We start from the raw sequence: 25440 nt of genomic DNA, 5'->3' as shown, positions 1-25440 counted from the left end.
TGGTATAATGTCTACTTTTAGTAAATATGGTTTAAATTATAGTTCTGTTTTGATGTTGGGGGCATCAAAAAGTAACTCAGCAACTAATGCATAAGCACTCTGCTTAGCTCACTATGGAAGGCCGTGGGTGATGGGTGCCATGCTGAGCAGGTATGAAATTAGCTATGTTCAATTAGCACATCAAAAGACATCAAAAATATTCAGAAAAAAAACATTTATGTTTAAGAGTAGAGCATCAGCAAAAATGTTTCGCTTCACCACCCTCCAAATCATAAATGTAAATGTCCAAATCCAGGGAGCTGCGTTCATGGCAGATTTGGTGGTCCCCTGTGGGTCTGAGCAGTTACAGGTGTCTCAATTCCTATAATTGGGTGTAGATGGCACCATCATTCCTGTGACAGCCTGCATGGACAGGATAATTGTAGCCTCAAATTCTATTTCAAACTTCATTAAGTTTCAAAGCAGGATTTGTCACTTTGACCAGCAAGGAAAAGAAGAGAGTCCAAGGAAAGACAGGAAAAAGAAAAACAATTACGGCTATTTCTCCAAGGATGGCGTCAATACACTATCAACCTTCCCAGTGCTGCAGGGAGGAACGGAGCATAATGAATCCCATGCTGTTACTTTTCAGTTCAATGTGGAGGATTCAGAGATATGACAATGGCGTGCAGTCAGATCCAAACAGGGAAGGCTGCGACTGGGAAGGGTTAAACTTTGATCCTGCTTAATTCCTATTTAATTTGAACACTAATACCAAATCCTAATTGCTTTTCCGCCAAAATCGCTGGACCTGAAAATTTGGTGGCAGGCGCGCATTTTGTTGGCCATTTTTCTCACATGACTGGAGATCACCGGTGGAGTCTATGTGCTGCCTAAACATTAATCAACTGGAGTCAACATCTGCCTCCCAATTAGAAAGAGATGGGAAAAAAACAAAAAAACAAGAGGAAGGATGGATATAGACAGAAAGAACAGGAAGAGACGCGGACATATTTCAAGATCGGAGGCAGAGGAGGAAATTGTAAAGCAGGAAAAGAAGAAAGCGAAGATGAGAATGGTGGTGAGAGTTCATAACGACCACTAAAAGCAAAAGTACAAGGGGATGTCAGGGAGCGAGAGGGCAGGGGAGGGACGCTGTAAGAGGATAATAATTCTCATCAGCGGAGGGAAGATAGAGGTTGCCTTTCAGGAGGAAAAAGTGGCTGCGGTACAGTAGCTAGAGAGCGAGAAGGAGAGGTAGAGGTTGAGAGGTAAGGGAGGTAAGAGGTGAATCTAGGTGGAAGTGAGAAACATGGAGTTTTCAGACAAGAGCCTCTAATGGTGCCCACTACACGGTGAAGACACAAAGATACTCCCAAACCATTTGAAAAAAGTCAAAAAACAGCCACTAGGAATGAGGCATGCGGCATTCATACCTTGGTGCAAGGGCCAGATCAAAGGAATATTTTTCTCTTTTGTTACAGCATGTCTCTCAATCTTTTCCTGCATACTTTTATCTGGGACCACAGGGGCTGAAGCACAGGCAGCAACCCTTGCTCATTATACAGGAAAGCAACAGAATAGCTAAGTGTCGGGAGTGATTTCAAGTGTCCGAGGTTCCAGCTGCAGTAAAAGCCACATTTGTTTTCTGAATAGGCTCGAATAGGTCTAAAATTATCTCGGTTGAACCATCTGTCCTTAACACAAGCAACTGCATTAGCTGGTTCCCTGAAGGAGCACTCCACTGATTTTTCACTTGGATATCAGTTGAACTGTCATAGATAGACCTACTTAGCCGATATATACAGTATAAAAATAAATGGTTAGCACATTCTTCCGACTTTTCAGGAAAGAGGATGTGATCACGTTTATTTTGGTTTGGACTCAGAGACTCCAAATGTTCAACAGAAACTGTGACTTACATACTAGGGGGACAGTCTTAATTAGTTGTGTCTCATTTTTGGACATGCAATACTTAATCCTTGTCTTTGTTAAAATAATAAAAAAAAATGATCTAAATTAACTGAAAAATCATGACCCTGAATGGCTTCTTCTCCACTGCAAACTTGGCTTAAGCTGGAGTTACCGCGCTCTGAAAATACACATGAACATTTCTGTGGCTCTGTGCGTAAAAATAAATAAAGGAGTTGCGGGTAACTGCAGGTCGCACAGGATCTGCAGGTGTGCGCACCTCCTGAATCTCAACAAAGTGTTGTCACACTGGTAGATCCAGCTCCTGTCGAAGGGGCTGGTTTGAAATGGAAAAGAAAAAAAGAAAACAGGAAACATTATACCTGGAATCTGTTAAAGGCTCAGGGGCCTCATAGTATATCCCAACTCCACTTGAACGTGACTTGTCAGAAAAGCAGGTGAACACTGACACCCTAGGGTCCTTGGACTACAATGTTGTGACACTATTGAGGAGTGCTCTGTGTTCTTTGTGGAAGAACATTAAGCATGTTATTCAGAAGAAAGGTTAGAATGGTGTTTCTGTTTTTGATGGCATGTCAGCAGTTAAACACACAATTTGGGAAAACTCGGTGGATTAAAATTTTACCTGTAGGTCATGTCTTCAGGTAAAATTGACGCTTTGCTCCAAGTTGCTTTAACAAACTGTTCAAAAAATTAAAAGCATCCTTAAGCTGGTGCTGCTAACCACTGTCCCTAAGGATCCACCATCTTTATTTGCCTCCATCACTCCATCTCCCTGCTCACATACCAATCACTAATTACCCTCACCCCAGACAAGATGTCAAGAGAAAGTCTCTTAAATCTCTCTGCAACTGTTAGATAGACAGATAGACAGAAATGTAGTCCCCCCGTGACCCCATGGGAGGGTAAATCGACTGTGAGAGAAGGCACTCAGCTGCTGGTTTTGATCTTGCTCTCTCATTTCAGAGGGCTTTTTTTTTTTGAGAAAGACGGTCCATAAAAGGGAACAACTTGCTGTCAGAGTCAGGGAGAAGAGGGAGAGGACAGAACATCACAGGGCAGATGTTCAGAGGATGTTACACTGCAGCCTCAGAACACAAGAGCTTTCTGGTGAAGAAGAAGTCGCGCCATCGCCACAAATCTTTATCTGAGGCCACATGTAAGGGCTCAGATGGAGATAAATTACAAACACAATGTCAGAGCCTTGAAGAAGTCCTAGTATTTCTGTACTTTTTTCATATGACACTGGTATTTCATGTATTATTTTTTTCCATTTCATGTTGTTATGTGTTAGCTGGGCTTATAGAAGCTTAACAACAAGTGCTTAACCCAGCACATCTGTGCACATTCATGTCATTAAGTAAAAGTAAGTAAGGACCAAACATCCACTTAGTTTCAAATTGAATTCCATTTTACTAACAACAACTCTATGTAGTGTACTCATTTTGATTAGCGGCACAAATGAATTCTGTTAGTCACAGGTTTATTTGTTACTGAGCAGGGGCCTGGTGGCGGAGAGTGACCAGTGTAACGGTTTCAAACAGGCAGTGCCTGATTGGATCTCTCCCTACGCAACATCTGGTGATGCTGATAAGGGTGGTTCCCTGTAGGCCGAACTCTTTGATGGCTTTCACACAGCGCTAGATTTGTAACGTGTCAGAGGACCTTTGATATCTGGGTCTGAGGATACTGAAAGCGATATCACTGGAGCTTAATGCATATACTACCTTTGTTCGCTATTTAGAATTATTCAGTATAAATTATTCAAAATTTTCAAATATAAAGTATATATATCATATACTGCCTATTAGAACTAAATAAACAGTTGAGGTGAAGATGAATGACACCCATGTCTTTGTTCCAATGATTGGATTTTAGATTAGTTTATTTGGAACTGTAAGGTCACCGGTTCGGATCCACTCTACGTCCACGGCTGAGGTGCCTTAAGCAAGAAACCGATCCCACAAACTGATCCCCAGGTCCCGCACACGTGACTGCAAACAGCTCCAAGTGTGCTGACTACTCTTTGTGTGTGTGTACGAATGGATGGGTTAAATGCAGAGAAGGAATTTAAAAAAAATTAATTAGTTTTATTAAAACTCTGTTAGTATGTATACCCAGGCTTTAGGTTCTTTCCATGTAACCAAAGGAATCAAATACATTTAGGGTATCGTGAGGTAGGACAGGAAATATATTTTTAATAGTTTTGGAAACATTTCTTCACATAACCTGAAATTCCGCACATAATTAAATACCAATTCATTAAGCTTGTAATTTTTTTTTTCTGTTTTGTGAATAGCTTGAAAAAATGTTTTGAATGTGACTGCTCTTGGTTGTGAATAATTATGTGATAGCGTGTGTTAATATTATTTAAGTTTTCATCACTTTTTAAATCTGCTTTTTACACTGGGAGAGAAAATTGAGGTATATTATGCCCAGTGGCATCGCTGCCCAGAGCAGCTCCTGTCAGCTGCAGTGCTGCGACAGGTTTCCACTGTCCACCTGTTGCTAGGATGGAAGACAGCGTGACTCCTGGGGTAGCACCTGAGAGATTTAATGGTCCTTCTAGTCCAGAGAATCATCTAAGCAGCATGCAAATACAGGCTGCACACTGAGGGCCTGTGAAGCTCAGCAGTGATCTGGTGGGTCTTTTGTTAATCACTGAAAATGGCAGTTTTTCACAACATTTAATGAAGAAGTGCAGATAATAATACACTAAGAAGGAGGGAGAGGCACAAGAGTTTATAAAAAAGCAGCTGAGCTGGTGTTTTCTAGGTACAGGTGAGGGGCTGAAAAATTGAGAGAATGTGAGGCTCATCCATAACAAGTATAAGGTAATCCTCTGTGATGGAGCCAGCCTCAGAGAGTGGATAATTAAATATTTTTGGTTGTTGCCTGTCATCCAATGTAGCAGAGATTCTGGTGTGTAAAAGAAAGGGCCACGGAAAAGAGTTTGTTCAAAGTCAGAAGTGATATTAATTATGTGCCTCATCTTAAGTGCATATCTACCAGACGTTCTCTTACTGCAGCCTTGGAATTAGTGCAGCTGGGTTTGAAAACGCACTTTAGCAAAACTGTGTGGTACTTAACTTGAGATCTAAACTGGGCCCATTAATAGAAAAAGAGTTAACTCACTGACGACATATTAAAGGCGTAAATGGGCCACAAAAGTATGGAAGTGCCTTCCATTGAACCTGAAGATGAAACACTGTCCTTCGTGCTTTCTTTGGCTGAATGGGCAATTAGGTCAAAACTCAGTGTATTTCCCTGATTGAAATTCATCAATTCAGAAACCGATGACAAGGCAAAGCAAGACTTAAAGGGCTGTACTCTACAGACAATACGCTTTTTTGACTCTGGACTCTTGACACAAAACAACGTGTACTCCACAAACAAAGGTTACTCGGCAGTGATTGCCATTGAAGGGCAGAGCAATTATACCGTACATAGCTTTCTGTGTTTCTTGTTAATCGGTATCACAGATTTCATTCTGCTCTGTGCAACATTTAATTCAAACACTTTTGTCGTTGCCGCTCTCTTTTGAAACTACGCAGAGAGTATCAGAGTGAAAAACAAAGAAAGAAGCTTTTGGAATGTGTGGTTGCCCTCGCTAATTAGCAGCTCTGTACATAGACCCACGCTCCACTGAGGAGTAACCACTGCTCACACACACAAACCCAATCCCGCACTTGCTCATCCGTACACACACACATACACATGCACAACATGCTTCCCTATATTGTTTACAAATCCCCCTGAGATTAAACTTTGCAGCAGAACAATATCTGAACGCTGTGAAGACAAACATGGGTCCTCGGGGTCTGATTGTTAGAACAAGAGTTCTTCCAGTCGAGACATGAGGGCTACTTGCACATTCAGCTCTCGTCTCTGGATTGTCCACAACTCTGCTCCAGGATTCGGAGGGAAGGTCTACATCTCTCCATGCTCTGCAGAATCTGATAATGATGCATCCAGCCAAGATACTGTAACGCAACTATCTCATGAACTCGCTCCTGTCTGAATCAATTGAAAACTTCACAGAAGCACAACGCACTCACACTTTGAAGGCTTCATTTGCCAAATTAATTCAAGGCTGCATTAAACAAGATTGATGATTGATTTCAGAAGGACAAAATGAGAATTTGATTGGTCGAAGTAGAAAGCTAAAATGTGAACAGGATCCTTAAGCAATCAGAGACTTTGCGGTAGAGTAATTTCATGCAGTTTATGCTTTCAATTCTAAGTATTGATTAAATTAAAATTAACTAAAGCAATAAAACCTTTTAGCTGTTCATAAATCACTTTTAAGTACAGCTTTGAATGGATTGTGGCATTAGTTATTCTCAGCAGAGCACAGGATGAAGCTATGAAAGTGCCAGCATAAGTGGTGATTTTCCATGCATTAATTGCTTCAATGGTTACATTTTAAAATGATTGCGCGCTTGTATTTACACATATTTTATGAGTTTTTCGTTATGACAAATTGAAACTGAAAGTGTGGTTTGTTACCTGAGGCAATCCCGGATAAAACTGGAGCAATCATGAAAACAATGACCTTAAAAGGTCATAAAATAAAAGAACGTGGCATCACTGCATTTTTAATAAGATAAGAAATTGAGTTGTTGCAGCAGGAGGGCAACATTGCACAAAAATACAAGTTAGATAAAAAAAATAGAATAAGGTAAGGGAACAAAACTATATAAGACTAAATATGTAAAGGGCACAAAAACGATCTATAACTAACTAATTGTACAGTCACTGTGTCACGTTTTAGAAAAAAGGCTGAATATATGGACATTCATGAATATCATGAATAATGACAAACTCTATTGCTCTTAAGAATTAACATTGAACAGAAATGGTATGATGAGTATGAGATGAGCTGCACTTGAGAAAAGATCGGTCTGATTTGTTTCATACACAGTCCGTCCAACAATGGTCAATCAATTTAACAATTCTTTCCCTCTTGCTTTTGTAAAAATACAAATTACAGGAACACTGTTCAGGCAGTGTGGATTAAGGTCTGTCATTGTTGTCTGTCATTGTCAACAAACACAATAAGTTTGAGCACATAATTGTTGCAGGCCTAGTTAAATCAGATAAAATAAATACATTTGGAGTTTACCGAATGTTTTACTGCATCTGAAGGGCAGTTACTGGGATCAGTACGTGGATGATTAGCTAAGTCTAGATACACTGATTCATGACTTTCCATCTAAGCTCTTAAGTAGACCTACTGCAGGAGCTCATATTTATAATGATCAAACTACAGTATATTAAACCTTTACCTGTGAATCCTAGACAATTTACTTAACTTTGTCTTCAAGCTTATACATCGAATGGGCCCATCTGTAAATGAACAATATAACTTTGCATGTTGTTTAGTGTCATTTACTGGTATCACAACCATACGCGTAAGTAAATGTGATTTTTCTGTGATGGTGGATGATTATGGCCATGATTCTACAACGTTATGAGGCACGTCTATTTTTTTTTTTACGAAGCCCATGTATGGACATTTATCTGAACAGTGCCGCTAAATCAGTCACACTGAAAACTATATATCCTGTCTCTGTGTTCGTATTTGAGCATGAGTCAGAGCTGCAGCTGACCATGTTGATGTGAGGCGATGATTAACTTCAAGTTAATTTCAGAACACCAGCGTATACAGTATGTCTGTTTCACGTCACACAATAACTTTGCCTCAAGTCTCTCCTCCCACACCTCTTCAACTTTCTCTCACAGTTTGAAAACTTTGAGTCTGAAGTATGAAAATCCACGCAAAAAGAAAAAGGTAAACAATGAACAGGTAGGTATTTCAAGATACTTCACAGAATCGTCTCACTTAACCTGCACACGAATCTGTATCTAGTAGAGCTCTTACCTGGTTTGGAACCCTCGGCCACAGAGCCGTTGTACACCTGGTTCTGAAATTCAGGTCTGTTGTCGTTCATGTCGATCACATAGATGTAGAGATCGATGGGATTCTCCACCTGGTTCCCATTCATGTCCACTGCATGGGCACGCAACTGTGAACACACGTGATGAAACATAGAAAGCATCAGTAGCAATCAGTGGCAGATAACGTTGACAACAGGGTGCTGACTTGATTGATATGAAATTCTGCAGCCAGTCTGGACCGGAACATACTCAGCACACGCCGCAACCTTGACTTTGTTTATTGGCAATTTCATTTAACTGGCAAATATCCTGTTTCTTGTCTGCCAACGGGGCACGGATATCCTGTTGGTATCCTGGCATGGCCCACAACAACACAGACAGGGGCAAAGTAGTGAAATGTTCCAGACACACAAACAACACCTATTTTGTTGTTAGCACAGCCAGAGGCCCACAAAAATATCAGAGAGGTGTTGCTGCTCAAGCTGTGGCTTCTTTTTGTTCAGGGAGCATGTTTGTCTCGGTTTGTTTTGACAAAGCCAGCCATTTGGATGGATGTCTCCGTCTGATGAGCCCTTCCTTCACAATGCACAGTGTGAGAAAAGAGAGAGCAAAGAGGCAAAAGGCTGAAGAAAAAAAAAGCTTTGCAGGGAAACGGCGAACGAGATGGGAAGGAGAGGGGGAGAGTGACTGAGTCTTGTGTAAGTAAATGAGAGATGAAAATACAAAGAGGCAGTGTGGGGGAGAGAGGGCTCGAACAGGGAGGACTGACAAAAGCAATCATCATCTACAGCGCGATGTCTTAATCTCCACCACTGCTGCTACACACCCTCCACTCCCCACCAATCCCCACTAATGATATCTACCATAACGCAAAGCTTTGTAATAGCCCTGGAACCGAACCGGCACTGTTCACCGTGACTTACATTACTCTCATTCAATTGCCTAGAAATTCATATCCTCTGCAGAAATGTTATTCAATCACAGCTTGGCTTGGTAAATGGGGAAGGGCTCTCATTCTGGCTAAAACCGACACACTGGCAGCAAAATATTTTGTCTGCACACAGTCAAGGAGGATCTGCCTGTCAGCCCATTTTCGGGAAGTCATGATGCATTGTGGGGTGACATGAAAGATTGAATGGCGGCACCTGCCTTCACGGAAACACAACTAATCATGTCGGCTTTTGTGCCCGCCTGTCAGGGATGTATCACAGCGTGCCCAAACACGCAGCCGCTTGAGCATTCGCGCATGCATCCAAACACCAATTCAGACACATGTTTACGCATATTAACACGGACACTGACAGGCACAGAGATGCACGCTGAGGAAGCACACACAGCCAATCAAAAGAGCTCTCTTTAGCCACTTAATGATCCTCAAGATGCTAGTTTTCCATTGGCTGAAGCACAGCAAACAAACATGGAGAGGAGACTCAACAAACAAACAAGCCCAATCTGTTTTCTCAGCTGCGAACACCGCACGCTGAGGATGTGGGTATGCTTCTGTGTGGAGTGTGTGTGATGATAATGTCCTTGTATTAAACTGTGTGTGTTAGCCCGTTGTGTCCTTTCTGTCTGTGGATTTCAATGTGTATGTTCATACTTATTTTCTTATATTTCTATATATATATATAAATATATATATATATTCACTTTTCTATGCATATTTTTCTATGTGAGTGTGCTCAAAGGCAGAACTGGAAATGTAATCTGAGGGTATGTTGCCCAGGCTAAAAATATATGTGTGTGAAGTGACATCAGTATTCTGCAGGGCGAGCTTTAGCATGACTGGACCAACCACAGAGGAGAAACACGGCTTGTGCTCGCCCCATTGGCTCCAATATACAACTACACTTGCATGGTGCTTGACGGTGTTTGCACTGAATTCTCCCTAGATTCTCTCTATTTTTACATTCCGCTGAACGATTTGATCTGTCGCTACTCCACATGCTACCTGCCTGTCAATACATTATAACTATAGACGCTTTTTCAACAAACTACTCTTTGTCACTTATTTTTAGCTACTTTAGTGGTTTGGCTCTGGGATGCAAAGTTACTAGAAGATAAAGTCTAATGACTTGTAGGTTGTACCATCCTGAGACAATGCATCCTAACGCCTTTGATTAGTGACCCACACTTTTGCACCAAAGCTGTAATCAGGTCAATATTTCAGTACTTAAGTTTAACACTAAACACCAGCCATATGAATGACATTCCCATGAGCTGTAGTTAGTTTTTAAAATCACTAAAAATAATTGTTTGTGTCACAGAGCGGCTACCATGGGCATAGGTTTGTAGTCTTGTTTAGTATTTATTTCATACACAGCCCGTCCAACAATGGTCAGTCAATTCAATAATTCTTTCCCTCTTGTTTTTGTAAAAATTCAAAATTACCCCTGCCTCTCGCCCGATGACAGCTGGGATAGGCTCCAGCAGACCCCCGTGACCCTTAACAGGACTAAACGGGTATAGAAGATGAATGAATGAATGAATGTTCAGGCAGTGTGGATTAGCGATTTGTCAACACAAACAATCACGATCACAAAATTATTGCAGGCCTGGTTAAAATGGATAAAATAAATACATTTGGAGTTTACTGATTGTTGTAATAACAATAATGTTAAAAAAGAAAATTAATATAAAATTTCTTCACCCAATTTCTAATTTTGCTTATCATATATTTGCAGCCACTTGAAGACACACGTCTGATTGTGACTGGTGCATTCATGTAAAAGCCGAGCATGAACCCTCCCTTTAAGTCTGATTCATGCAAACAAAAATGAAATTAAAAAGAGACATACTTATATTTGCTCAATTCTGCGTATTCCCTGCCGCCTCACAGTAACTCTGTCTGACAAAACTGAAGCTCAGGCTAACACCCACTCTCCTCACCTCACAGATCACTTCCCCTTGGTGCTAGTCTGTCAAAAACAGCAGCCTTGTCTCTCTTTCCTCTTGAACCCAAAACTAACAAGCAAAGTTTGGCCTACGAGAGCAGAGCAGTGCTGGGAACTTCCTGTCAAGTTGAAAGAAAGTAAGCCGTGGACTAAATTTCCCCTGGGTTAAACACTGGCTACATTCTCCTGCACTAAATCATACAACACATCACAAGCAGCATGGGTCCACAGGGTCTAAATAGGAGGTGCATTCAACTTGAAGTGCCCTCAACCTAACGTGCTGTTTTCACTACAGACTGTGTCAAATAAGAACTGTTTACTGAGCGCCTGTCCTTTCCCTGGGACCAATAACCTGGCTGCTTTATTGATCCCGGTTTGCTGGTTGAGTGTAAGAGCAGGTATGGAGAGACAACAAACACACACATACCAGCAGTGGAGCCTGAACCAGTTAAATAATGTACAAAGAGGATAATCTAAAACTCAATGTCCACACATTCACACACAAGACAAACCTGTCAAGAAGATAGTCATACAAAGCTTTGTGCTTGATTAAACTCACTGCTCTCAGAGTGTCTGTGCACATTAGTGTTTCTAATGTGTGCAGTTTCCTGAATGTGTGCACTGAAGAGAGTCCCACGCCTCCTTCTTCTCTCTTTCCTCCAAAGACAGGAGCTTGCTTTAGAATTAGCTCTATCAGCGGCGCAGCCATCTATCATGCTGACAGGCGCGCGGGCGTCGTGAGCCTGACACCAGCACTCACCTGACGTGGAGGTGTTATTCCTCGCTGATATAAACTGAAACCCGTAATGTGCGTGTGCGAACCTCCGGCCTAGCGTTAACACACGTCTCGTGTGGCCTGCATGTTTAATTCACAATTCACACATCCACAAAGCTGTTTAACCCGAGGTTCCACAGAGGCCGGTCATGAACTCAACCCTCCGGCTTTGTGTATGCATGTGTGTGTGTGTATGTGGTAGGGAATCCTATGGGCCATGGGCAGGCTAACTACACAGCTGTCAGCCCGCCATACTGAACTGCACAGCTGCTCAGAGTGCAGGAGGAGAGTGTGCAACAGTGTGTGGGTCTGCGGTGCACAAAGAAAAAAGGTAGAGACAGAAAGTTAAATGGCAAACAAGAAGTCCTTAGCCCGCTAATGTTACAAACAGCATTTATCTATCAGCATGCCATACACAGGAACACACACGTCTGCAGACACACAAACATGTGCACACTCCCAAAGCTGCACCTGCTCATTAGCTCAAGTTTTTTCTCCATGGTTTGCTCTGTTCCATCCGTCCCAAGCAGCTCCGTGCAACCAAGGCTCAATCTAAATGGCAGCTAAAGTGGTCTTTTGTTTTGGCGAGGTATTCTTCAATTCACTGCTGCCTCCAGCCTCAATCAAAGACTGGAGAGGCTGGTATGAAGGTACTGAAAGACAGAGCGGTGAGTCCTCGGAATACGCTCCGACTTGTGGTTTTGTTTTGGCAGAAAACATTAGAGTTAGACTGAAAGGTAGATGGGGAAGAGAAAAGCCAAGGCACATTTCCACAAGGATAATTAGGAGATAATGTGACAGACGTAACTGCAGCTAGAGGGGAAACAGAAACTGAAGAGACAGACAGTTGTTTCTTCCTTACATGGAAGGAGGCTCTCTCCTCTCTGTCCAGGGGTTGGGTGACAAACATGTTGCCGCTGATGGGATCTATGTTGTAGATACCGCTCGGGGGCTGATCAGCGCCTGCTCCGGTGATGCTGTAGCGGATGCCAACATCCTTGTCCTGATCTGAGCGGATCTGAGGAGAACCAGAGATACAAGTTCAACAGGGAGGAAAATCTTTTTGTTTTTTATTCCAAGCTTTTTAGGCTTTTTCTGCACTTACAAGAAAAAGCACAAAATGTTCAGAGAATAGTATGTGACATAAATTGTCAGAAGCACACTGTGAAGTAAAACAAAAAGTTTGAGAGAAACCCCAGAGTACGAGGGATGTTTGAAAGATACATTGATGATAACATTTCTACAGCAAGCTTTCCTTTGTGCACGTACTTTGAACCTACAGCCAGAGGTGAAAATAGAAAACTGAACAACATAGTAAGGGGAAAAGACCTCCTGCCTGATGATTTTAACACAAACTCTTAGTTTTTTTTTTTTTTTTAATATATTTTTTTTTATTATTGTTTTAACGTTCATGGCAGCTTTGCGACAGAGCTAGTGTAATGGGAGCTAGTCCAGCAACGCCGGTATTTCTGGTGGCCCCCTCCCTGGATTATGAAAATTCATTTATTTTTTTGTGTGTCTGTCTAACCTTTAATGACCTCAGTTGTTATTTCACACACACCACTCAAAATGTGACATTTAAAAGGGCAACTTGTAAGACCGATTTTTTTTTTTTTCAAATTAAAAGCAAAATAAATTTTATTTCAAAGATGTCTGTCTATTGTGTTACACAGATATCTGCTGAAGTTCTGTGCCAGAATACATGCAACCGTATACACTTTATGATTCACTCTATGACCTCTTGTCAATCATGCTGAAGGACAGATGGTCAACGAATAAAACGGTAAACACAACAATGGCTGAAGCTCCTGGTAAGTGACCTTTGAGGAGCTGGATAAGCACCGGCTGGGGGGGGGGGCTTGTCTTTTTGCAACAAACTATGCTGCAGCAGCGTCTGGTGATGGTAGATGGTCCATGTGTGTAAAAATGATCCACTTTAGGATCATGCTATTACATATCCTTGTCCTGCTGTCAGTTAATGGCTCCTAGTTTTAAAAGTAATTGTTTCTTATTCTATCCTTCGCAGATTTAAGTATCCATTGAGTCAGGATTGAAACACAATTGTGTGTACATAATAGCACAACAGCACAGCATGATGAAAGTGGTTTCAGTGTTATTTTTCAATGTTATTTAAGAGGAACAGCGACCCATTCTACTGAAAGACACTGCAAATTTTTATAGTGATTTTTACGAATTTATCTTTAAATGATGACATTTTCTTCTGTCTCACCAAGTTGGGAGACAAAGGCTGTTACTTTTTTAATAAACATAGCATCAAAAATGATCATTCTCAATGTCCAAAACCTAAAGATTTGCAGTTTATAATGGTATAGAAAAGCAAAATATCTGAATACTTGTTAAGCTTTACCCCTAGCCTAGAATCTAGACGCGCCCCTAGCGGCAGCAAATTACATTTGCTTCCAGGGGCAGTCTAGTTACTCTCCGTTGACTTGAGATTTCGAAAAATCCAAGATGGACCGGGCCAATCACGAGTCGGTGGGCGGGCTTAACATGATGACGACTGACCTGCGACCATAAGTTCCGTGAATTACGCGTGAATTCCCCATCCTGCTAGAACTACCAGAGCGATGGCTGCTGCTAGCGAACAGCTTTCTTTCGAATCGGCTTTGGCCGCCACTCTGAAAGACTTGAAGTTAAGCTTTTCTTTGAGAAAAGAACAAGAAACTGCACTGAGGTTGTTCTTACAAAAGAAGGATGTATTTGGAGTTTTGCCAACCGGATACGGCAAAAGTTTGATCCACAGCTTAAAAATGATTAATGCAGGAGAAACTCAACCTGTAGGCGAACTCATAAAAAAAAACAAAAACAGGATGCAACAAGAACTATTTAATATCTATTAGGATAAGTTTTTTCCACAACACATGCAAGGAACTCTCTTTTCCGTCGCTCTGACTACGTCACCTTCTTCGTTGCTCTGATTGGTTGTAGCGCTATCCTATTGCGTGGAGAGGGAGTTTGAAAGACAACCGTTTATCCCACCCCTCCGGTTGAGCCCTGTCTATGGAGAGTGCCCAGACCCTACATTTAATGTGGGTCTGGCTCGTCAGGCTACTTTAACCCGTGAATAAGTAGCACAATCAAGTGACTATCAACACTGCTTAATTTGTTGTTGTTTCAGCTCTCACTTTTGGTAACTCTGAAGAAGGAAACATTTGTGCCACATTTAATCATATCATTTTGTGTCTGACTTCACCCCCAAGTTCTGAACACAACACTGCCTCTTTTTTTTTTTAACTGGGACTGAGCCATCACTATGGTTACAAGTCAGAGGGAATAATCACAGAGTCAAATAGAGAAAAAGGAAGGCTTGACTCTTTTTTCTCTCTATCTGTCTCTTTCCCTCCTATGCAATTTCCCTGGTCTGTGTGGCTGCAGATCATGCATGAAAATGAAATTACTTCATCCGTTCAGCGGTGACGGTGGCTGCTGCATAAAACATTTCTCTGTTTGAACATGATACCCTCTCTCTTAATTTCCAACGTGGCGCTCCCGCACCCACAGTGCAGCACTCCGCTGTAGCTTTCAACGCCGCACTTTCCATTTCCTGAGCTCACTTCACACAGGATGCATTTATGGCGCCTGTAGGCTTAATGTACAGAACTGTATAACTTCTTGGCATACGTGTAATCACTGCAGAATGATGATGGTACTGTGAGATTAATTACAATTATTAGTCACAATGCCCACCATATGCCAATCAAAGCGTGACACCATTATGGCATAAATAGTAACATAATTTGATCATTCACCCTCATCATCAGTGTCATCTGTTTGGATAACAGACAGATAATGTGCGGCAGAACAGACGGATTATGCGTTTCGGTAATGAGAACGTGCCTGAGAAATCCTTTGTCTTATCTGTGAAAGATACAAACACGTTAAGGACTCACTGTTCAAAACCAGGAGAAATGAACTGAGGCAAACCACAAAGAATCCCATCTGCTCGAGCTGCAGGGACACACGCGCACACACAAGAGAGATAGAAGAAGAAAAAGAAAGATTTACCACCTTGCATCTGCTGTTTTTGCCCAAGTATTTCCCGAGCGCATAAGAGGCAGCTTGTAGCCATGTATGTGTGTTTAGTGAAGTGTTTGACAGGTAAGAGATTCCCCCGTGTGCGCATCAATGCACGGATCAAAAGGACCGGCTCAGTTCAATAATTCACAAGGCCATCATGTGGGAAACATACTTATGAAATTTTCACCTGCTATGGCTCTGTGATTCTGCATGTGGACATGTGCATGGTTGCTTGCTGAGTGTGTGTGTGTGACTGCGTGACTGTTGGTGTGCAATCTGTCTCTTCAGTGGAACTTCAAAGCTGACCGTGTATAGTTGGCACATCAGTAAAATATCCTCAACAGGAGACAACGGAGCTCTTACACGTCATGTGGCCTCTGCTTCTATGCCTGCTTAAAATTCCACATCAAGGCCACCTGAGACTAAATGTCACATTTACTGGTGTCTCTTAATGAAGAGTCTTTATATCAATAAATTGAATAAATGAAGAAGCACGGCTTCTTGGAGTCCTGGGAATCCCATGAGTGACAACTGCTCAATTGAGCCATTTGAATAGAATGCTAATGATGAAAGCTGGGATTTCTGTGTTCCTCCCGCGTTCTCTCTCTCTCTGTCTATCTATCCCTATCTTTAATTCTCCCTCTTATTCAGTACCTCCCAGCAGATAGAATGGCTACTAATCACCCTAAAATAGCAGGGAGAGCCAGATGCAAGGGACTTAACTAGCTGTCTGTCTCTGTCAGATCTGACCAGATGTCAGATAAGTGACCTATTTGTAGCTCTTTCAGAGTGATTTCCTTGATTACTGACGACTGCTGAGATCCTCTGGGACAATCTATCAGCGTGAGAAGAAAGATAGAGAGGGATGTAGGCAGGGAGACGAGGGCAGTGGGAGCAATGGGGAGTTGGGGGAAATTAGATGAAGAATTAGCGTCTTGCTCGAACTCCTCGGAGTGACTCAAAGCACACAAACACATGGAACAGAAAGTAATACATTTCCATTTATTGGGCATAGCGGCTGGTTGTCTAATTAGCGCGCTGTGAAGTTTCAGTCTGTCCAAATCTCCTTTAATTGATCCAACCCTGTATGATCATCCGATCTGCATAAGTAGTTTGACGTCTACATAAACACGCCTAATTTGGTGCTTATTTGACGGCGCTCTGTGTGTCATCCATTTACTCCAATTCTGACTTTCTTCGAGCAGTAAGCCGAACGAACAAAGCAGCATTGTGCCATGCGAGAGACAAGCACATTTGCCTTGCCGCATTTTTCTTTCTTTGGCTCCACTTTGCTTCAACTATGCTTTAACCAGGAAGTCATTAAAGAACAGTGTGCTGGAGGCACCCATGGGATCATTAAGGGTTACTGTGCGCTATGGGCTAATGTCACACAATAATGGGAATCTGTGGTTTACACTCTTTGATAGCCTCTTTTATGTTTCATCTGCACTTGATGGTTAAGGCCTGTGTTGTAGTCCCTAGGATTCACCCAGCTTACTCTCTCTCTCTCTCTCTCTCTCTCTCTCTCTCTCTCTCGCTCTCTCTCTCTCTCTCCCCCTCTCTCTCTCTTTTTATAGCTCTTTATGTGCTAGGTCATCTCATTTTGCTATTAGGGCACATCACCCCCCCAGCAGATAGGACAAGTCTACCCGCACTATTAACACGAGGACAATGCTGCGTGTTGTTTCCACTGATGATCACCTTTGAAATCATCATCAAATGCTTGATGAAAAAACAGTGTCCTCCACTTTGGGTTTAAAAGGTGCAAATTTCACATACTCATACAACATGAGATTTGTTTGATTAGTCTCTTAATGTCTTTCATGACTGCAAGTGAATAAGCAGGTCCTGTCCTTGTAAAGGTAAAATCTAACAACAGTGTCTTTGTCTCTAGCTTGTGTACCAGTTGCTAATCAATGGAATTTGCTTGAAAAGGTTTAAGAGGTGAAACATTTCTTGTCCAGACCATTAGGTAGAGTGCCTCACCATTAAGACAAAACGCTAGGACAGTAAAAATACCCAGCGTGTTGACTTTAAGAGGCTCAGTTATGAAAAATGGAATGGAAATGGAATATGAGATTCATAATTATGTTTTCATTTGTGTATAATTTACCTGTGACTATGAATCATTGTGTCTCTGCGCTTGGAATGAGTCCTTTAATAGGAGAAGTTTTTCTGAATGTTGGACAACCGAAACAAAATTGGTTCTATGCAGGGTCTCTTGCATTTTTACATTGAAAAACCACCGTAGGTTCACATGTGCATGGAAAGGGCACTGCTAAAAAACAAAAAAAAAACTAAATCCTACAGCTCATTGTGGAGAAACAGTTGTTGACATTTTGGCAGTGCTGTACTCGAGCACAGCTGGAGGGAGGTTGACACGTAGACAGCTAAGTACCTGTGACAGCTCCCACCTGTCACTCATGCCCTACAATATGCATACATTAAATTCTTGATATAATTTAAATGGGTGTGTTATAGATAAAGTCATCACATAGGGGGAAAGTAGCTATAGACACAAATAAATCTTTTGTAACAGGCTGTAAGCATGTTTATTTCCGAAACTGAGAAGCTGCAGTTTATGACACTTCAACGGTGTCTTCGTCTTACAGCCCTGGAGGTTTTTGCTCGCTCCTAATACAACCTTACAACTGAGTAACCAGTCGCTGATTTCTAAATGCTTGCTATAATGTTGGTGGCCAGGACAAACAGTAAATCTGTGTGTAAACAAACCAGCATGTGCAGCTGAATAGGCTGCTAGTTTGGTTATTGGCCAAAGTAAATGTGCCAGCAGTTAGCTACAATAGCTAATCCGGGTGATTGAGTTTACTTTCGCTCAGATTGAGAGACAAAAGGCTTGAAATCCTTTGTGTACATGTGAAGTTTATTTGGAAGGTCCTGCTTGACCCACTCTGTATTGCTGTGCTGCCTTTTTGAATCTGTATAGAGTTACAGTGTTACAACTGACATGACATTACAATGACTCAACTGACTCAAAGCTCAACTAGTATGACACAATTATGAAAATAAGGCCCAGGTTGAAAAAGTCTGTGGGGCACCTTATGCTATAATGTAAAGGCAAACGGATCATTAAAATATACTTTTAGGTAAGGCTGACTTTCTCCCTTTGTACAATTAAGTAATTTGTATTTAATGTGACATTGAAAAAAACAATATAATATCATGTTGCTGCCACAAGTCAAATAACACCTACATCTGTATGCAGTAGGCTCTTATAGCTTGCTGTGAAGGCTGAATGATGGTTAATATGCAGTAGATACATGCACTAAAGCCAAAGTAATGGTTCCATTATAGGAGGAAAAGGAACCATCCAGTCAGGGCACAGACATGCTATGACTGAGCTGTCAGCCATAATTAAGACAGCATCTGCCAACTATATGGAGCCTATATTAGCACCAACGCACTAACTGGATGTCGCCTATCTTGACAAGCCTGCACTGTTTTTAGACACTGTCTTCCGCAAAAGTCTTTCTTAGGCACACAAGCACATAACAATACAGTTATTTAGTGTTGATAAAAGCACAGTTCTGAATTTTCACTGTCCACAAACAAAATAATGAGGCGCTGATCCAAGCCAAGATTGGTGTCAGGTATGCGCTGTGGTAGGAGCCGGTAGTCAATTCATCATGTGGATTCAGTGCACGCAGAAAACAATCATAAGTTTTCTGACGTACTAAAACCAGGCTTTAACCAAATCTAATTTGCTCCCTGAAGCTCTTACTCTCACTGCTTGACGTAAATTTCCCTCAGTACAAATTTCCAGTATTTCCAACCGCAAGCTCATATGTCTAATTTCTATTTGCTTTACCCTCCTTTTTACACTGCTGCCTATCAACTTGGGAAATTGCTGGCAAGCTATTAAATGGTTTTAAAATGTGTTTTCATTTTTTTTTTTTTTTTTGTATATTTCCGTAGCAAATTCATAGCAGGTCTGGCACCTCAGCGAGTGGCTTTAAAGGGGGTAAATTACACTGTCATGCAGGAATAGACAGATTTTGCTATCTGCAGCGGTTTAACTTCAGTGTCACCGCTGGGGTTAAAATATTCTGGTCTAACAACAAACCTTTACACTCGCAGGGAAGCTGGAATAACATGAGTGACTGCGAATAGGTGAATTGCTATGTTAAACAGCATTATCAAAAGCATCTGTGCATCTGCGAACTACACAGGCATCCTTGAAAATCGCTGTGTTTGATACCGTCTCATCTTTCCCTGCTGTTATACAGTATCCGTTTGCTTTTTGTTGAACATGAGGAAAATGGCAAAACTACATGCTTTTTAACTTCCTCTTAAATTTCAGTTTTGCATCGCTTTGATCCCTCATGCTGTGCGCTTGTCACTCTTCAAAGCTGATGTGCCCTGCTTTTGATGGGGAAGAGGAATTCAAATAGTCTGATAGGCCATCCACACAAACATCCTGCAAAATGACATGGGAGGAAATAAGAAAGCAGAAGATGAAAGAAACAGAGAAAAGGGCTGACAAAATGGCAACAGAATTTCCAATTAGGGAAAACGTGGGACCTCAAGTTTTTTCCCAGGCTTCAAACTTTCTTTCCTGGAAAATACAATATCAGCCTTGGCGATAAATGGGGCTAAAACCTGTCAGTTTAGTGGCGTCATGAGAGGGGAATAGTGCGGATGAGTTTAAAAATAGTCACAATAGGAGATGTGTGAGAGAGAAGCTGCAGAGACAGATTTAATATCTCTCAAGTGAGAACCACTGACAGCCACCATCGCACACAGTTATCCCTGATACTCATAAAGAACAGCACACAGGCAGACTAGTCCATTATGGATCGGAAACTGAATGGGAAATGAATCAAGCTCCACACCCCTCTGAAATGTTTTCTCCTTATATACCTTCTTTTGATTTGGTGTGCTATTCCGTATACGTTCAGTCTGTATGTGCACTGCTATATCCAATTCTCTGTCTCTTTCTGTCTCTCACTCTCCTACACTCCCTGCTCCCATTTCCACCAGTCGTAAGGAAACAGTGAGAGTCCCATAAATACCAACGAGCAAGAGTCGCCACCTGAGCATGCTTTGTCTGCCAGACTGTCAGAGAGACTGTGATTCTGCCATTTTTATCCTCTTTCTAACACCGTTAGCTGAGTCGAATCCTTTGAGTTCCTACATTTTCCTGAGGTAATGTTTCCGTGAAGTGCATTTAGAGTTAAGATTTAACATTTAGAGTAAGTTTTTTTTCCCATAGCAATTTAAGGAAAGAAAGCTGAAGCCTTCTGGGGGGGCATGTTTTTCTCCCTCCGGAGGAATTCTTTTAATGTGATATATAAAAAGACAATCCAGTTAGAGCTGTAGAAGGAGGTAGGAGGAAGAAAAGCACTGAGAAAGCAGAGGCATTGTCAAGTAATGTGTCATTTAATGAACAGCAGAAAGCATTCTGAATGCCGGCAGCATATCCAATAAATAACCTTCAAATGAAACAGTTTGGTGCTCTTTTACGAGCAGACAGGTCGTCTTTGGTGGAGAGATATTTTGAACTTTTATGATGTAGCTCTCTTGAACTCAAATGCCCTCTGTCTCCATCCTGCATGTCATTCATCATTAGCCAGAAAAGAGGGAGAAGAAGTCCCACAGCTCGATCAGTTTGTACCTGCTCAAAAATAGACTAGATGCTTTCTGAAGAGCACATGCCCACGCACGTATGCCCGTGCACGTCCCTGCCTCCACCTCAGACCATTAGCCAGGCGGAGGAATGAAATGGAAAAGGGGGCAATTAGAGGGAGAACAAATATTAATGGAAGTTAAGAAGTGACTCACAAGCCCAATTACAGCATTAGCCAGGCAATTTAGATGAGCTCTGCAAGAGGCGAGAATCCTGTTGAAATGTACCAGCGGTCTCTCTGCATTAACAAAGGCATTAATTCCCCGATTCACAGTGAGTGAGAAGAATAGAGCAAATACAGCCGTTCTGTCTCTCCTGTAAAGAAAGTCCCATTCCCTAATTCTGCTATGGGAAAGGGGAAGGCAGACGTTCTTGTCTCACACGCCCAAACAGAACCGCAGACCCCTGGAGAGATTCAACTCGTTAAATAGCTCCATTCTCCTATTTTACACAAAGCCTCCCAAAAACAAGGACGATAGGTAAACCGTGCACAGAGAAATATTCAACAAACAAGAGAAGACATGATTGGCTCCTGGAAAGCTGACTCTGTCTACTAGATATGGATAGTAGACCAAGTTAAACTACAGGGGGACGGAGCAGCTTTCTGCTGCTCTTGCACTTTTCCTCTCCACCTTCCTCCATTGTCAAATTGCATCCCTCAACCCATGCTGCTGCCACAAGCTCCCAAAGGAGACATGCGGCCATGGCAGCCTGGCCAATCAGTGGCACCCTGAGGCCAGTTGAAAGCCCTTCTGGCATGCCTAAGGCTAACGGCGTCCAACCAATCAGTTAGAGGCCAGGCTTGAAAGGAGGGCCATGCTTGGCTCTGGGAGCTGCCAAGGCTGCCAATGAGCGTCCAGAGGGGAGTTCGAGAGGCTCAGAGGGAGGCTGCCAGAGGGGTCAGAGTGGAAGGAGGGCAGACTGACAGTTATTTAGTGAGAGGCTGAGCTCTGTGTCACTCACGACAGCACTCAGCCTTTGTACTACTGGGCTGGCCCTAATGGGACTGTCACCTTCTAATTGTCCGACCGGGGATGCTGAGAATGACAAACAGGCTCAAATAGACAATACACTGAGACACACACGAAAACACATGCCTTCACAGGCACAGGCATGGACCAAACAAAACGCAATCTTTTGCTCACAAACAGTCCTTTTATGCTGCAGGAGATTTGTCTTTGTAAAATTCTCACAGAGCACAACTTGACTGAGGTGTCCTCACAGCAAATACCCAATTTATATAGAGTGTTACACTTGGTACAGTCTATTGAAGAGTGCATTAAAAAGGAATGTGATCATATCCCATCTTGCATTATTTGAGTTTTTGTTCACTTGAGAGAAGAGCAACAAGCAGTAAACACAACACCAACACACTAACAGCAGACAAAAAGCAATATTAGCATTAATATGATTCTACGTGAAACAGCTAACTTATATGCTCCCTCCGGCATCCATCTTCTCTTGAAAAACAACTGCAACTATAACAAAAGGTGAATCCAGTTGCTAACTTTGTCCATCTACCGTCTGATTCCGTCTGGAAACATGAGACTGGTGTGATTGACTGAAAACAGAAAGGCTGTAAAACAGGAGTTTAAGAATGATAAAGCACCGTAGAGCACTGAGTTGGTGACAGTCGTTTAATTAAACTACAATGTATTCCATTATTCACATACATATTGATTAGTTGAGGTTTTTTCCAAGGGTGTTTCTTCATGTGTATGTGACCGTATAGCCTATAGCCGCAAAACTCAATTATTCTCAGAATATGAGTTTTGTAACATGCCGTTTGGATTTCATTATGGGGGGTGTTTCAAGTGATAGAGAATAAAAATCCTCTGCACAACATTGGATAGTTCTCCAACCGATCAGAGCCATTCTGTTGTTAACAAAGTCAACTCCACGGCGTGTATGACTATGGTGCTGTTAATCTTCTGTCCATAACAGCATCACGCCCAAATGATTGGATTGGCCTGGCAGATCTTGTAATCGGTTCCCAATGGGGCAACTCAACACAAACATTCCTCCACAAAAATGGTGTGGGCGGTGGAAGTTCAGACTGACTATACTAAAAAAAAAAAAGTTGTAAAATGCATGTGTAGGTTCTCTGTGTAGGTTCGCAGGTTCTAAGAACAAGTAGGGGCAATAATGAGAAGATGGAACAGCAAGAAGTGACACAAGCTAAAAACAAATCCGCAAGAGCTAAAAAATGGCATCATACTTTCAGGACTGCTCCAATGGGACAACCTGTGCTCCAGAAGAAGATGGAAACAAGGAAACTGTTTTGGCAGATCTTTCAGAGCAGGTGGGTTACACAGTACTTCCCCGTCATGAAAAAGTAAAATATGTGGAACGAGATTAAAGGCATGTTATTCCTGGAGACTGTGTTGTTATTGTGGGTGATTCAGCACCAAGAGGCTCCCGGATTCTGGGACGCATTCGGAGGATTGTGTCTGGGGGAAAAAAGAAGAGAGTGAGTGGTGTCCTGATTTAAACCAGACATGTCAACAAACTCTGTTTGCTCTTTGAAGCTAGTAACTAAACTGAATTTCAATCACAGACACATGCTGTGCACATAGACTTTAGAAGTGATGCTGAAAAGATGGGCCGAGTGAGATTGGAGAAATTAAAATAAACTTCAACCTCACCTTCACCTTTCATCGGTGTGATGTTTGTTATCGAATAATGTTAGCCCTGAGACTCAGGAAGTCCTCTGTAGGAAACTCCACAACCACAGTTTCAAACTTAAAGTGCTTAAACCCAATTAGGCCCAACATTTGAGCAAACTGAGCGAAATAGGTATTCAGACTTTCTGACAATTTCTTTCTCCCAACACAGTGAGGAGAAAGTAAATTCTCTCCTGACACTAATTTCTTTTCCACCTAATCAGTGTAACCTGAGGTAAGCTGACAACACCTGTTAGTGCTGTCCTTATACATTGTGCTAACAGCGATAACAAAGAGAAAAAATGAAATTACAGCCATTGGCTATTCAACAGCTGAACTTCAGAGCAGCCAGAGAATGAGTTACGACTCCCTGCCAGTCAATTAAGTGGTGCCAGACATAAGATTATTGTAAGGCCGTAGTTTATTTATGCATAAATCCATATTTGCTCAGGATACTAAATGAGAGCTTTGAAAAGTTTATTTTGCTTCACTGCCTTTTTCAGTGAAGAGATGTGGTTAAAAGCGCTTTCCATTTGGAAACTGGGTTGCAAGTAAGTAAGCAAATAAGTATTTGGTGTGGGGAGGAATTTTGTTAAATCTAAATTTTGATCTTGAATAATATAATATAAAGATGTGTGGTTTGTCCAACTTACTCATGTATCCAAATGTTGGTGGAGGCCAACCCATATATGCATACTGTACATGTCCACATGTGCACACGTATGCACGCACACACACACGCACACGTACCCCCCCCCCCCCTCCCCCACACACACACACACTAGCACACATCCCTGCCAGACACAAAATGGTTTCAAAGCATTTCAGTGCACAAGGGATGTAATAAAACTGCAGACAAAGCAAGCAGATCCAAAACTCATATTACAAACTCATTATGAGCTGTAATGAAATACACTGTGCAATATGGGGTTGTAAATAAACCACTGTGTTTTCATTTTGGATACTGCGCAAACAAGAGCACGCATTACGGTGTCACTGCAACTGAGCTAACTTTCTCCCCCACACATACACACACACATACATCACATATATTTTACTGGCTCTGTAATTAGAATACGTCAAAAAAGCCACAAATTCCTTCTTGTTTCTAAAGTAAAAGTTTCCTTCTGTCAAAGTGTAGAAAGTTAACTTTAATGGTGGGCACACTTGACCATTTGTTTTTGTTTCTGTGCTTCTGTTTGCTTGTGATAAGATCCCACTAAATGAGGAGGCTGCGGTTGTTCTGACTGTGACACATAAAACACCACGCTGTATCACATTATATTAGCCACTGGCACTAACAAAATGGGCTATTCAAAATAATGTGGCAAACCAAATCATTCTGAGAAGAGCTTTAATATGGCGGTTCAGAAATGTCCTTAATTTCCCTGCAAGAGTAGGGATGTATGATAAAGGCCATGTGTTATATCACCACAGTTTCATTTAGCTCTGCAGAGTAAAAGACATGTCTTTTTTGTCTTTGTCTTGGTTTGTAGAGTCACATATTATTAACTGTCCACAATGTGCTCAATTATTTCCAGCTCATTGTTCATTTCCTTGTCCTAACTGAGGGTCGGGGGGGGGGGGAGTCAGTGTTTGAGGCCTGTTTAA

General features: G+C 41.8%; 1 protein-coding gene across 1 annotated transcript in view; it reads right to left on the bottom strand.

The window, feature by feature from the left end:
• Nucleotides 1–25440, bottom strand: part of cdh4 (cadherin 4, type 1, R-cadherin (retinal)) — a gene marked incomplete at its 3' end in the record, with an annotated part of 183504 nt that overhangs the window by 28536 nt on the left and 129528 nt on the right. The window contains exons 6-7 of the mRNA XM_084543582.1: nucleotides 12344–12499; nucleotides 7796–7940 (exon numbers count right to left, since the gene is read on the bottom strand). Of these exons, the coding sequence (XP_084399708.1) occupies nucleotides 7796–7940; nucleotides 12344–12499 (301 nt within the window). The remainder of the gene's footprint in view (nucleotides 1–7795; nucleotides 7941–12343; nucleotides 12500–25440) is intronic.

The sequence above is a fragment of the Chelon labrosus genome (assembly GCF_963514085.1).
Source record: "Chelon labrosus genome assembly, chromosome: 4".
NCBI lineage: Eukaryota > Metazoa > Chordata > Actinopteri > Mugiliformes > Mugilidae > Chelon > Chelon labrosus.
Note: the sequence above shows the minus strand (reverse complement) of the source record. Positions and strands in the feature narration are given on the sequence as shown.